This window comes from Myodes glareolus, chromosome 16, assembly GCF_982192425.1.
Source record: "Myodes glareolus chromosome 16, mMyoGla1.1, whole genome shotgun sequence".
Classification (NCBI taxonomy): Eukaryota; Metazoa; Chordata; class Mammalia; order Rodentia; family Cricetidae; genus Myodes; species Myodes glareolus.
The window spans coordinates 22,462,329-22,477,122 of record NC_142041.1 but is presented as its reverse complement, the minus strand read 5'-3'; the positions used below and the strand labels follow the sequence as shown (position 1 = coordinate 22,477,122).

Genomic DNA, 14,794 nt, shown 5'->3' with positions numbered 1-14,794 from the left:
TTTCAAATGAATTCAGTGGAAATGGAGAAATAAGATTAATTGTAATCTAATGATTCTGTTTTTGAAGCTATTGAATGTTATACAAAATATGATCTCTATTTTATATGGTGGGGCTTTGAGTTTGGTAACTCACATGACAGCTGTCTCTGTAGTCTTGTTTTTTTTTTTTTTGTCAGTTTCTATTTTTACTCTGTGATCTCCTAAAACTCCTCTCTAATGAAAAATATTGGTGAGCAGTATACATTTTACTGACAAAGCCCATTTATTTTCCCCTCAGTTGTGGTGGCTTCTAAGATTCTTCTGTGATCCAAAGGAATGCTGCATCCACACATTTCTTTTGAAAATTGATAACTTCATAATGTTTTCCATCTTCTAGTGGTAATAACAAATAAAAACTTCAAAATTAATGAAACTCTAGTAAAGGCATTTGGTTTGACCATTTCAACTTATATCCACATAAGGTACTTAGAATTCAAGAATCTGGCATGTCATAAGCACATAAGGAATGTCTAAGTATCTAAGAAGAAAGTTGAGGAAACATTTAGACTGTACTTTAAATTACAAATTAATTGCATCGGTAGTTGAACTCTTTCTACTCGGAGGAAATTTTGGCCTGCCTGTGTGGAATAGATCTGTAAAGTTGTTCTGCCTAGATTCTAGACATACGAGGCTAATTGAATTGAGACGTGCTGGAAGCTGAAAATGCACTCTGGATTTTAAAGATGTAGATACTCTTTAAGTTTTCAAAATTAGGTTTCCATTTTGTTCTGTGTGAGTATTTTGCCTGTGTGTATGTATGTGCACTGCATGCTTGCTTAGTGCCTGCTGAAATCAGAAGGTGTCATCAGATCCCTTGGGACTGGAGTTACAGATAGTTGTGAACCACTGTGTGGATGCTCAGAATTGAAAGAGCAACAGGTCCACTTAACTGTTGACTCAACTCTCTAGCCCCTAGTAATACTCTCTTGAAACAGGATCATCTGTAATTGTTAAACCTGGTAGAATTTTTTTAAGTTGATGTTTTACTGTGTTATTGTGTTACATAGGCTGGCCTTGAATTCTTGGGCTCAAGCAATCCTCCTGCCTCTGCTTCCTATGTAGCAGGGACTACAAGGTGTGTGTTACCATGTTTGGCTATATAATGATTGAATATTTACTCTAAGTTGAAAAGATAATATTTTAGATATATTTATTAGGTTAAGTAAAATATCGAAATGAATTTCACCTGTTTCTCTTTGACTTGGCTCACACTGTATGTGACGTGGCTACTGTTGGCTCACACTGTATGTGGCGTGGCTACTGTTGGCTCACACTGTATGTGGCGTGGCTACTGTTGGCTCACACTGTATTTCTGTGGACAGTAATGGTCTAAGAGTGAGAACACTGCAGCTGGTAAAGGTTGCCTTCTGACTCCTAACTCCAGTGTTAGACAAGAGCCTATTGATTTCCAGCAGCTAGGTGACTCTTATTGGTAAAGAGGATTTATTATGAAGACACATTAAAATTAGAGTATTTTGGTATATTTGACTGTATTGGGTAAATACTAGGAGCTCAAAAAAAAAAGCAAATCTTTCATTGAAAAATTAAGTCCATGGAGCTCATAGCTATTATAGCTGAGGCAATATGCATCTGTCCCCAGAGTTCTTGCCTCAAAATTCTTCAAAATTTTCTCCTAAAGTTTACTGAAAGTGGGGAAGCATTTGAGTGTCCTGTTTTTTGAGAGATTTGCTCCTTTTGTGTGGCATTGTGTACATTTTTACTTGATTTTTTTATTGAGCACACATAGATCATAGTTATTGAAACCTTGTTGCTGGGCTGCATCCCTTGGGACCTGGCGTATCTTTTCCATAGACTAAGCCTCTTGAAGACTCCTCTATCTGTTCTGGTGCAGTCTCAGCATCTTTAAATGACTGTACAGTTTACTGCATGTGTTTGACAGTAAACAGAGCTTAACTTCAGTGCGAGTCTCTGTAGCACATCCAATAAAAACCCAGAGACAGATACTGGGGTGAAGGTCAGAAAAGCAGAACAGCCAGCCACTCTTACCTCTACCGCAGTCTGAAATGGCGATCCTGTCTCATGAATCCTCAGAATGAGACTGTGTCTGAAGCTGTCTCCTCCCATCTTATAGTTCTCTCTAGGACTGGGACTAAAGGCGTGCAACAGTACTGCCCAATTTCTATGGTTAACTGGTGTGACTACTGGATTAAAGGTGTGTGCCACCACTGCCTTGTCTGTAAGGCTGATCAGTGCAGCTGTTTTACTCTCTGAACTTCAGGCAAGCTTTATTTATTTAAATACAAATGAAATATCACTACAGGTCTCTACTATGGAATTTTTAGAAATTGTCTGTGCCATTAAAACTTAATGAACCAAATATTAAAGAATGTTTAATTCAGCTTATGGGTGCACCAAATGACACAGATTACTCAGATTTAAAGATAGCAATCCAAAGTGGTTAAGAGCATGGGCTTTGGAATGCAGCTGAGTCTGACTGTTCCTCCAGCAGTGTAACTTGGGCAGATAGTTAAGTCTCCACGTTCTTATCTTGTGTAGGATGGATGGATTAAGCTTCTCCTTGCTGCAGTGCTAATCTGCAGTAATTTAGATGAGCATTATTTGAGCTCATAGTTTGGTGGATTTCAGTCCCTGGCTGCTCTGGCCATTTTGCCTTTGAACCTGTGGAAAGGACAGCACCCATGGCCTGGATCGTGTGATGGAGTGAGGGGTGAAGGAGAGAGAGGAAGAGGTTGGGTTCCCCCTTTAAGAACACAGCCTTATGATCTACTAGCCTCTACTAATGATCCAGCACCCTCCAGGAATGCCACTCTGCAGGACAACTTTTAAGACAGGGGTCTCTAAGGAACATTGCAACACTAAGCTTTAGCACTTGCTCTTCGAGGCACCAGCAGTCCCGTAACCAGAAAGAACAAGGTCATATTAGCTAACACCTCCTGTAAATAGCCAGAGGATGGCGTAGTACTGTTGTCTTACTATTGCATTGTGTTGCTTGAAATACCTAAGAACCTGATTCTGGAAGATACATGGAAGTCTTAGATCTCCTTTTACATCTCTTTAGAAACGCTATGGCCCCTCTAACTGTGCCTGCCCTTCCTCAGAGTCCTGGCTGCATCCTGCCGTTCTGATTCGTATACATAGTTCCAGGAAGAGCATGGACAGGTTAAAAGTCTTGGTGCCCATAGACTTTTTTTCATTATATTGTTTAAAATACCACTCTGAACGTGGCTGGCAATGAAGGCTGACTGAGAAGCCAAAAACAATGACATTGGGATTTAATTCTACTGCATGGACTAACTTTGTGGGAGCCTGGTTTGTTAGGATGCTCACCTTTAAAGACCTGTATGGATGGGGGAGGACCTTGGACTTCCCACAGGGCAGGGAACCCTGACTGCTCTTAAGACTAGAGAGGGAGGGGAAGGTGGGGAGGGGGAGGGGGGAGGGGGAGGGGAAAGGGAGGTGGGGAAGAGGTGGAAATTTTTAATAAATAATAATAATAAATAAATAAATAAAATACCACAAGGATGAGGATGGGAAGAAATGGTATCAGTAAATGAAGAAAGAGAGAGCCCCAGGGTTGAGCCAAGGATGATAATGCCTTCTCATTGCCAGATAATATGAGAATTAAATGAGATCTGTTGTTACTGGTTTTAATTTTCATTATTGCTGCATGGATTGTCCTCTTAGTTCATTTCCTGGGCACTTTGTGTATAGTCTTTTTATCAGTGTCCAACTATACATTGAAGAGAACCTTGGTCCTATGAAGTCTTACCAGCTTTACCAGTAGTTAAGCTTGTAGGTACTTACAGAAAAGCATTCCATACTTCTGGGATATGTTATACAGAAAAATGCTTGCATTTAACGTTTCCAGAGTGTTCCTCCATTATTACTAGTGACATTAAGCGAATATAGCTGTACTGTACACTATGACAATACAGGTCACACATACCTCTGTGTATTAAAATTAACTAAATGGGAAGATATCAGCAAAGCACATTATATACATGTCTGAAAATGACATGTTGAAGCCCATTATTTTATACAATTAATGTATTTCAATAAAAAATGAACAGTAAATGTAGTTTCTCAGTTGTGGTCCCACATTTCTGGACAGTGATTATTAGTTCTAGGTAATAAGAGCTTCATGTCCACATATACAGAACACATTTGTCTAAGAAAATTTTATAAATAGAACTGAACTAGGATACGAGGAAATTAAAGAGCCACATATCTTATTTGACTTGGAATCACTATCAAAGTTGAGGGTGTTTGCGACTGGACTAGTTTAACCGCTCTGGTTCTGCAGCCCACCAGGTAACAGTATTCCAGCTGCAGATTTGCAGCGTACTCTTCAGATTTCTAAACTTTATCTTTTTATTTTTTGTTAATAAATATGTTGGATTTTTTATTGTTAATAAAATAAATTTTATTGTTAATACAATATTGTTTGTATTGACCTGATGCTGTATTAGAAGCTCCTGTTTACTTAAGCATTGTGGCTTTGTGTGGTCTAAAATAACTGTGGATCTGAAATATTACCAGGCGTTGTGGCACATGCCTTTAATTGTAGTACTCGGGTATCAGGCAGAGGCAGGCAGATTTCCTAACAGTTTGAGGTCATCCTGGTCTTCATAATGATTTCCAGGCCAACCAGGGCTACATCGTGAGATCTCATCTCAAAAAGGAAAGAAGGAAGGAAGGAAGGAAGGAAGGAAGGAAGGAAGGAAGGAAGGAAGGAAGGAAGGAAGGAAAAGGCATGCAATCACATTGATAATCCTCGGTCAGAAGTGCATGGAGGTGATCACATAGTGTCCTAGGGTGATTTAAGGCAGGACAGTACATAGCCCAGCTTGTGTAATCAGGCTTGGGGGTCTGAACAAAGAGCAGCTCTGTGTCGCTCCCACTTACCATGTGATGCACTCTTACGAAGATGTCCTCAGGGATGGTTCTTAGGAGATTCAAGTTCTTCCTAGAAGATAATGTTTTGTTTTCAATCCTAGGAAGCTCTACAAAGAATCATCTCAACTCTGGCAAGTAAGAACGATGAGATTCAGAACTTTATTGATACACTAAATCACACACTGAAAGGAGTTCAGGTATGAATATTTCTATCAAAAATTGTATAGATGAGTGATTGTTAGTAAAATCTGAAGTGTAAACAGCCTGCATTGACTTAGGAGTTTAACATAAAGCAGCAGGGAATTGGGTCTTCAAAGGACGGAAGAGTCAAGTCACTTCCTGTGACATCCCTGCATTCTGTGCCCGGGAAAGCAGGTGCCGAGGGGCAAGGACAGCGGACACTGTGACTGCAAGCGGGTAGTAAAGCCTTGTTTGCTGTTTGAAGGTTTTCTTTACTAATTCCAATTAGAGCAAATGGTGCCTCTTCAAGGCATTTCTTCTACATCCATGACGAGGGGTGACAATGACAGGACTCGGTAGGCAAAAGCAGGACATAGATGCTCAGGTAGGGGACAGGAATACTTAAGGTAATGTTTCAGGCTGGGGCAAATAATCTGTTATTACGACCTGAAGTCACATATTAAAGTTTATTATTTTTCTATTAGACCAGTAATTCTCAACCTGTGGGTCATGACCCTTCTGGGGGTTGAATGACCCTTTCAAAGGGGTCACAAATCAGATAGCCTGCATATCAGATATTTATATTATGATTTATAACAGTAGCAAAATTAAAGTTACGAAATAGCAATGAAATAATTGCATGGTGAGGGGTGGTCACTGTAACATGAGAAACTGTATAAAAAAGTTACAGCCTTAGGAAGGTTGAGAATCACTGCTGTAGAGTAAGGAAGTTTATGGTAGGAATTTATTCTGCCCTTTGTTTATGCCTTTTAGGCTTTAAATGTTGTATAGCTCTTTAGTAAAATCTTTGTTTTGCCTTTTTAAAACAGGAAAATTCTTCTAATGTACTTTCAGAATTGGATGAAGAGTTTGATAGTCTGTACTCTATATTAGATGATGTGAAAGAAAGCATGATCAGCAGCATCAAGCAGGAGCAAGCACGGAAATCACAGGAGTTACAGGTGAGGGTGCGCAACTCCTTAAACGTGGTTCTCCCTAATGCTGGGGTTCTGTAGGCAGAGATAGAGTCTCAGCCTAACCATACCTTTGTCTTGCTGGAGTGGATTTTAAGTTGGTGTGGATCATAAATATCTTTAATATTTTTAAAACTGTCGTTAAAATTAACAGAATTTACTGTCAGTCGTTTCAAGGTATAGCTTACTGATTCATACTGTTATTTAACAGAACTCAGGATCTTTTCTGTCTTATTACAAAGCTGACATTCTTCACCCCTGAAATAACAATCCCTCACTTCTGCTCCGTCAGCTCCTGGCATTTGTGCCATTTGTTCCATTATTTTGATTACTTAGAGGTCTCATGAAATGGAACTGTACACCATTTGTCCTTTTGTGACTGTGCAACTCTAGCATAATGTTCCCAAGGTGTGTCCATAACCTAACCTATGCCAAGATTTCCTTATGGCTGAAGAACATTTTTGTATCCTGCGTCACCTGCTCTGAGGAACCTGAGCTGTGTATCTTGTAGGCAGGACTGCAGTGAGTGTGGACAGGCAGATGCACCTTGAAGACGCTCTGTTTTCATTCTTTGGCCGTGTTCCCAGAAGTCAGTGTGCTGATGATGTGGCAGCCGCCCTGCCCTTTGGTTTTGTGACGTGCCGTGTATGTGTTCTCGCTGCCAGCACCATTTGATGTTCCCACCAGCTGTGCAGTGGTGCCACTTGCTCCATTTTTATTAAAAGCTGTTTCCTGTTTTTTTGTTTTGTTTTGTTTTCTTGGCAGACATCATAAAAGGGTATGAATCAATTTTTTATTTGTTTGCTTGCTTGCTGTTTTGAAACAGAGTCTAAATATGTAGATCTGACTGTCCTGGAACTCACTTGTAGACCAGACTAGCCTCAAACTTACAAAGATTCACCTACCTTTGCCTTCTGAGTACTGGTATTAAAGGCAAACATACACTGCTATACCTGGCTAAGAAACAGTATTTTTCTTATGGTTTTGATTTCCATTTCCCTAGTGATTAGAGAGAGAGAACAGTTTTTGTATGCTTGTTAATGTATATATTTTTCTCAAAGAAATTTTTATTCATTTTTCCTGTTTACTAAGTAATTTATTGTTGTAAAGTTACAAGATTTCTTTATGCATTCTTTCAGTATTTTTATTTTAATTTTATTTTCAGCATGACTTTCCTGGGGTTTTGAACCCAGTCAGGGCTGTGTGTATGTGCAGGCACATGCTCCGCTTAGCTGCATACTAGCCCTGGAGCTCTGGATGTTAAACTATGGTGGGTTTGATTTGGAAATATTTTCTCATATTCTGTATTTTTGCCTCTTCACTCTAGGTTATTTTCATTGTTCTATAACTATAATTAGAAATTACAATTTTAAAGAGTTTTTAATACTTGAGTTATGCGTAAGTGGACTCGAACTGTGCTAATTTAAATAGTTAAACATTACCAAGAAATTGAATCTTCACTATAAAGGTTGCTTTCTGCATGTAGATTATTCTGGTATTCTAGTTTATATTATAGGCAGTTTTCTAACTACTCTAAGAAGCATTGAGTTCATTTCAATCCCAAGTATTTATAATTGCTTTATTTATCCTTTTTTGTAAATTATGTACTCAATATTTTTATTTGCTTGTAATTAAGCTTTTAAAAATATTTGTCTCTGAGAGTAGGGTGGTTTGTGAGTGTTGGTCAAATGACAACTTTTTATTTATTTATTTATTTATTAAAAATTTCCACCTCCTCCCCGCCTCCTTTTTCCCTCCCCCTTCCCACCTCCCCCTCCCTCTCTAGTCCTAAGAGCAGTCAGGGTTCCCTGCCCCAGTGGGAAGTCCAAGGTCCTCCCCCCTCCATCCAGGTATATAAAGGTGAGCATCCAAACAAACCAGACTCCCACAAAGTCATTCCATGCAGTAGAATCAAAATCCAGTGCCATTGTCCTTGGCTTCTCAGTCAGCCTTCATTGCCAGCCACATTCAGAGTGTTCAGTTTGATCACATGCTCCATCACTCCCAGTCCAGCCGGCCTTGGTGAGCTCCCATTAGATCAGTCTCATCATCTCAGTGGGTGGACGCAACCCTCGTGATCCTGACTTCCTTGCTCATGTTCTCCTTCCTTCTGCTCCTCATTTGGACCTTGGGAGCTAAGTCCAGTCCCATCGCCAGATGAAGGTTCTATGGTGGTATGCAAGATATTCATCAGTGTGGCTACGGGCCAAGGCCAGTTCAGGCACCTTCTCCTCTGCTGCCCAAGGAACAATCTGGAGACCTCTTCTTGGACCTGGGAACCCCTCTAGAGACAAGTTCCTAGCAAACCCTAAAATGGCGCCCTTAATTAAGATATTTACTTCCCTGCTCCCATATCCACCCTTCCTCCATCCCACCCATCCCATTCCCCCAAGCTCTCCCGAATCCTCCCCTTCTTCCTTCTCTCTAACCATCTCCCCTTACATCCACCCCCCACACACACCCTCGTGCACCCAGGTTTTGCCTGGCAATCTTGTCTACTTCCAATATCCAGGAGGATAACTATATGATTTTCTTTGGGTTCACCTTCTTTAATTTAGCTTCTCTAGGGTCACGAATTATAGGCTCAATGTCCTTTAATTATGACTAGAATCCACTTATGAGTGAGTACATACCATATTCCTCTTTTTGGGTAAAATGACAACTTTTTCAAGTCAATTTTTACCTTCCACTGTGCAACAAACTTGTATCATCAGACTTGAACCTCAGATCTTGTATTCACTGAGTCATCTTGCCAGTCCTAGTTAGGCTGTTTGGATGCATTATAGGTAAAGAGGTAGATCTGTCATGTATGTAACTGATGGTAATAATCTTTCTCTAGTCACTCTATGACATGTATATATACATATATATATTCAATTATTGCCATTAGAATCTCTTTAAGTTTATTATAGCATGTATTTGAATTGGCAGTAGGAACGTTCATCTTCATGATTTGGGCCTTGTGCTCCCCCAGAGTCAACTCAGTCAATGTAACAATGCCCTGGAAAACTCTGAAGAGCTGCTGGAATTTGCAACCAGGTCACTGGATATAAAGGAGCCTGAAGAATTCTCAAAGGTAAATAAAACAAAACAAAAATAACAAACAAAAATCTCTATTCTAGTATACCGAAGGAGTGTCTAAAGAAGGGTTTTGTCATGTCTGATACTGAAAAGGTCATGGGGTTTTTCCTAAGTAAAATACAAGATGTTCACTTATTTCAAAGCTTGTATTTTTTTAGAGTATGTATCTTTGGGATCAGGAATTGATAATATTTTAGTTACCTTTTTCAGCGTTAAATTTAAGTTTTCTTTTTTTCAGTCATATCCCTATTGGCAATTTTTTAAAGGTCCTTCAGTACTTGAGCTGAGTCCTGTTTTCCCTAGGCCTCCCTCAGATGCTCAGTTACTGACGATGGTGTGGGTGAACTCCGAAGTGCGGGCCGCAGATGAGCGGGAGCTGTTGTGGAGCTGGGAAGGCAGCTCTTCGACCCACACTGTTTTCAAATCCCTTGTTAAAGTCTTTAAGTTTGGCTCACATAATAGGAAACGACAACAATAAAATGGCCTTGGCCACAACCCACAAATGATGGTTTTTATCTTCTTTATATTCAAGTTCTATTGTTTAAATTTCTGTGTTCCTGGTCCTAGCATGAGATCTGGATTTGAAGGGCCTCCATTTATGAGCATTATATGTCTGAAAGTGAACAAGTAAAAATGGCACAAATATGAAAGGATTTTAGAATGTACTTCACCTTATTTTTTGACTATTAGAAGTTTAGTTCATAGTTAATACATGCAAAAGGCTCCGATGGGATCCAGATCATTAGGTAAGTAGCCAGGACTCCACCAACTCTGGTTTCTCCTGTCACTAGTACTTGCAGAACAGTACTTGAATTCTTTTTCAAAAAATTAACATTTCTATTCTCACCCTGAATTCAAACCTTGAACTCTTCCAAAGAAAAGAACTGAGCAGAACAATTTCCAAGTCTGTATATAATTATCCGTCTCCTTCCAGCCACTTGTCAGATTAAGAGGGGAGAATGGTTTCCTCCCCGTGAGCACCTACAGTGGAGTAATAGCAGCCAGGTACTGAAAAGGGGAGCACTGTCTTCTGCATTTGATCACAGACGAAAAGAGAAAATGGGGCTTATTTCTTTTCTCTCACTCTGGATAGCTCACCCCTGGAATACCGCTCAGGGTGTGTCTGTCTCTTGATCCTTGAGAAGAGCAGACAGACAGCCCGGTCAGTACTCCGCAGGCAGAGGGGTGGGAGGGTCCTAAATTTAGACTGGTCAGCATTGCTGAGGACAAAGGAGGACTTTAACAAAGTATACTTTATCTTTGAAGACAGCTACAAATAAATTAAATGTTTACTAAGCACATCATAAAGTAGAACTGTACCGTCTATAATTTGTGAGTGCCGGTGTCTTACAGAAGTGTGCTCTGAGTACAGCTGTGCGGGCATAAAGGTGTGAGTAGGACTGTATTAACTTACTTTTAAGTGAGTGTGTGCACTTGTTTGTTTGTAGTGTATCAGTGTTTTGCTTGCATGTATATATGTGTGCCATGTATATGTATTATACCCTCAGAGGCTAGAAGAGGGCATCAGATCTCTGAGCTGGAGTTACAGGGGGCTGTAAAATATCCTGTAGGTGCTGGGGTCCAAACCTATGTCCTCTACTAAACCAGCAAGTTCAAGTGCTTTTTACCATTGAGCCTCTCTTCCAGCCCTGATCATGTTTTGAAAAATAGTACATTTATGAAGTTAAATATATTTACACACACACATAAAACACAAGTTAAATACACACATGTACCCATTTCCTTTAATGTATAAAATCAGTGGTGTGCAACTAGTTTATTTCCAGAGGACTTTTAAAAAAAGAAACAAAAGAAAGACAAGGTTTCCCTGTGTAGACGTGGCTGGCCTGGGATTTGATATGTAGACTGGGATGGCCTAATAAAGCTCACAGAGATTCACTTGTCTCTGCTTTCTTACATGACAAGGCTAGTATTTTTGCCTAACAGAAAAAGAACATTTTGCGATATCTCTTTTTTTCTATTTTCCTTTGTATAAAAATAAAAAATGATATTAGGAAGAAATATACGTTTCTTGTCTTTGACAGAGATAGTAGTTTCCTGAGATTCAAACATTAGGAGCTTTTTCACATCCTGGAGTCTGATTCTGTGGCCTATGTTGTCACACGCCACAAATGAATGTTTCTAATTACACTGCAAAAGGTATGGCTTACCTTTTGGATTTACATAAGAAAAAGAAGCTCCCAGATCATGAACATTTGAAGAAGAAAAAAATAAAAATTGCGCTGAAGGCCGAGCAACCATGGTGGAGAGTACAATTGAGAAAGACTTCCAAGATTTGTGGAAAGAGGAGCAGCAAAGAGTATGGACAGCCTCTGCAGTGAGCTGTGTCCTCTGCTGGACAGAGCGGGGACAGAGCGGACCCATGGGAGCAAATGTGCTTTTCATCAGAAGGAAAGAAATGAAGAGAGAAGGTGAGACAAGGACGTCCATGTGCCCACAGTCTGTGCTCAGGGAGAAACAGAAGGATTAAAAGTTATTTGAACTGGCAAGAGAAAAGGAGCAAGCGGAAGAGGCTGGGCATGTGTGAAGGTCACGTCAGCACTGGAGTGGAGACCCACCCTTTGCTTTCTTTCCAGTGTTTCCTGGGGAAAAGTGTCACTTCTCCCGCCTACAGACAATCTGGTGTCGCTAGCAAAGGCACTGCTTTAAAGTGGGTTTAATGTGGGCCTTGTGCCACAGGAAGCAGGATTATCCCTGGTTACTTAGAGTTCTGAAGATGAAGCATGTATAAATGTAATCTTAGTGATAGCCACAGACCATTCAGGAAGTCATCCACCATTGCTGTGATGTTTCTGAATACTGCCACACTGCTGACATTGATCCCAGACAATAAAAGAACTGTTCTGTAAATTCTTAGGGAGACAGCCTAGTCTTGCTGTTGTTCACTTGCTTACTTATTTTGAGACAGGGTTTATGTGTATCCCAAGCCTACCTTGAGCTTACTGTAAGCTGAAGATGACCTTGAACTCCTGATCCTCCTGGGTCCACCCTGAATGCTGGGATTGCAGGTGTTTACACCACCGTGCTCATTACATTGCTGGAGATCAGACTTAGGGCAACATGCATGCTAGGCAAGCACTTTACCAACTGAACAATGTTCACAGCCCCCAGGTTTTTAAAGTGTAGAAGCAAGTATTCAAAATTCTTGAAAACCTCACAGAACATATTAGTTACTGTATCTTTTCATTGTAGATAAAGAACAAGGTTAAGCAAATATTCATTTTTGGTTTTTTATAAGTAGTTGGTAATTATAAATGGGAAACAATATTCTTCTAACCAAGTTCAAAACCATCAGGAAATAAAACAGGAAAAGCAAGAAAGAGACCGAGTGCTGCTATAATACTGGAGAGTATTGTTATGTCAGTAGGCTAACTTCCTACGTCCAGAATTAACTTACCTATCCAGATCTGCTCAGCAGAGGCTTCTTCAGATCGCTGGGGATGAGAGGGGCTTTCTCAGTAACACTGACAGAGCAGGAAGAAGAACACAACACATACTCTCTGTGGACAAGCAAACTTCCACAAAAAGTAAGCAGTACAAGTGAGCGCCTTTAAACTCTTCATCTGGTGTCAGTGTGGAGTGAAGGAAGGAAGAAGTGAAGGGTAATGACAGTGGCACTTCCTCTGTATGTAAAGGAGTGTCACGTGGAGAGGAGGGGCCCTGTTCTTCCCTATAACACCTTATGAAATTCATTTTTAATTCCAGCTGCCATGACAGTACTTTTCAAAACCAATATAATAGTTGACTAATGCTCTCCTTACAAAAGGAACTGTGTCAAACTAGGCTCATAACCTAAGGAGATTAGAGAGCCACAATATTGGATTAACTGATCTATGTAGACCTTGTTTTAAAAACATTAAGAACTCAAATTCCTTAGTAGAGAAATAAAATAGACAAGGGCACAGAGTTGATTACTGATAATGCTGGAGCTGTAGCCTGTTGTAATCTATATCAAACCTCAGATATATGGTACTCAGACTGGGTATAAAAATGTCCTTTGGCAAGTAAAAACAATGTTAGGTGTGAAAAAAAAGAAGAAACAGAAGCAGCACTTTATGCGGCTTATTTCCACTGGACTGCACTCAGTTACTAAGAATTACTGTATACCAGTCTGTATGCTAGCAAAACTGCCATCTTTGTAGCTGTAATTGTTAACTATGCTTGTTAGCATGGAAGAAAATCTTTTGTTGGATACATTGTATTTTATTCATATATAAATAGTCAAGGACTTAATATGATTTCATTGTTGTTCTCTGATTGTGTAATACCAGGTAATGACTGTGAACCCTTCCTAAACTTGTATTTCCGTTTTCTAAAAACAAAAGCAGAAGATATATGCACTAGGTTTAAGTAGCTAGCTTCTGTGACCTTTCCTGAAGGTTTCTCTCATCTCCCCTTGTCTGAACCTCTGCTGTTATAGCTCATTCTTGGAGCGAAGGCTAGAATTACGGTCTAGTTTTGTATGCCAGCAGGGACACTTTCGTAAACATAAAATCTGTCGGGATCTGTAGAAATGTATGTCTATGAAAGAAATTGTTTTGGTTGAAGAATACAAGACTGAATAAAAGTGAAGGTGTATTTGATTATTTGCTAAAATAATTATAGTTCCATGAAATTAGTTGAAATGTTAATTTTTTCTGCTTTTGTGGTGATTGATGTGGGGGGATCTTGATTCTACTGTGGTGCTAACATCACTTTATCAAGCTTACATGAACTATATAGATTTCCTGTCATTTATGTTTTGATGAATTATGGACTAATCTGTTGCAGGGTTTATATGCTAACTTTTCTTGCATGTCATTGCCATTGAACTTGCATGAAAAGCACTAACTACCTTCTTTCTCTTCTCCCTGATTGGCTCCAAGGCTGCCAGACAGATCAAGGATAGGTATGGTATAAAACCTACATTTTTTATTTAAGTGTCAATATTGAAGTCAGAAATGAAATTCAGAAACCATTTTTCTTATAATTCTGTTGATGAAAATAACAATATGTAAATTGTTAACTTCAAAGTAAAGAAAATGTGCTCTGTATATCAGAGAATAACTAGTAAACTCTTTAAGGTCACATTTTAAGTTGTGAACATTACATATTTCTAAGAGAATTTCATTTCTGGTGTAATACTGTAGTTAGCTTTAGTTTTAGAATAGTTTTTAATTAGTTTAGTATTGAAGATTAATCTGTTTTTAATAACTTAAAGTACATCTTGCTTGGATGTAGTTTTTTTTGTTTTGTTTTGTTTTTTGCTGCTGTTCTTAAATATAGGTGGATCTTGTTTTCAGAGAAGCCCAGTGCTGCCAGGTGTCTGCAGGAGCTAAGGTTCTTCACTGCTGTCCTGGTTAACACCTTGTGTTTCTCTGTCCTGTTCTGGAGCCACCTCCTTCTTCTAATGCCACCACTATCTTGCTTTTATACTGTAGGGAAAAACTCAGGAAAACTATTGAGTACCTTGGCTTAGAAGGTGTCTCTCACTGTAGAGTTTGGGCTATACAGGGACATTTAGCACTTTTGTAACAATGTGTGAGAGTTGAAGGAGCTGAGGTGACATCTGGGTGTCACTGCCTTCCTGACAAGTCACCGAGCATTGTCTGTAGTTTGTAACTTAAGACTTTTATCTCATG

The 14,794-nt window shown here is 39.5% G+C and overlaps 1 protein-coding gene across 7 annotated transcripts in view; it reads left to right on the top strand.

The window, feature by feature from the left end:
- Fsd1l (fibronectin type III and SPRY domain containing 1 like) overlaps positions 1-14,794 on the top strand; it is a 63,289-nt gene that overhangs the window by 11,463 nt on the left and 37,032 nt on the right. For 3 of the 7 annotated variants that reach the window (XM_085677152.2, XM_085677151.2, XM_085677150.2), the window contains exons 2-5: positions 5,019-5,114; positions 5,928-6,059; positions 9,046-9,147; positions 14,039-14,061. In XM_085677152.2, the coding sequence (XP_085533278.2) occupies positions 5,019-5,114; positions 5,928-6,059; positions 9,046-9,147; positions 14,039-14,061 (353 nt within the window). Of the gene's footprint in view, positions 1-5,018; positions 5,115-5,924; positions 6,060-7,236; positions 7,342-9,045; positions 9,148-14,038; positions 14,062-14,794 lie in introns of those variants that run through there. The other 4 variants (XM_085677154.2, XM_085677153.2, XM_048420666.3 and 1 more) reach the window with 3 other exon arrangements.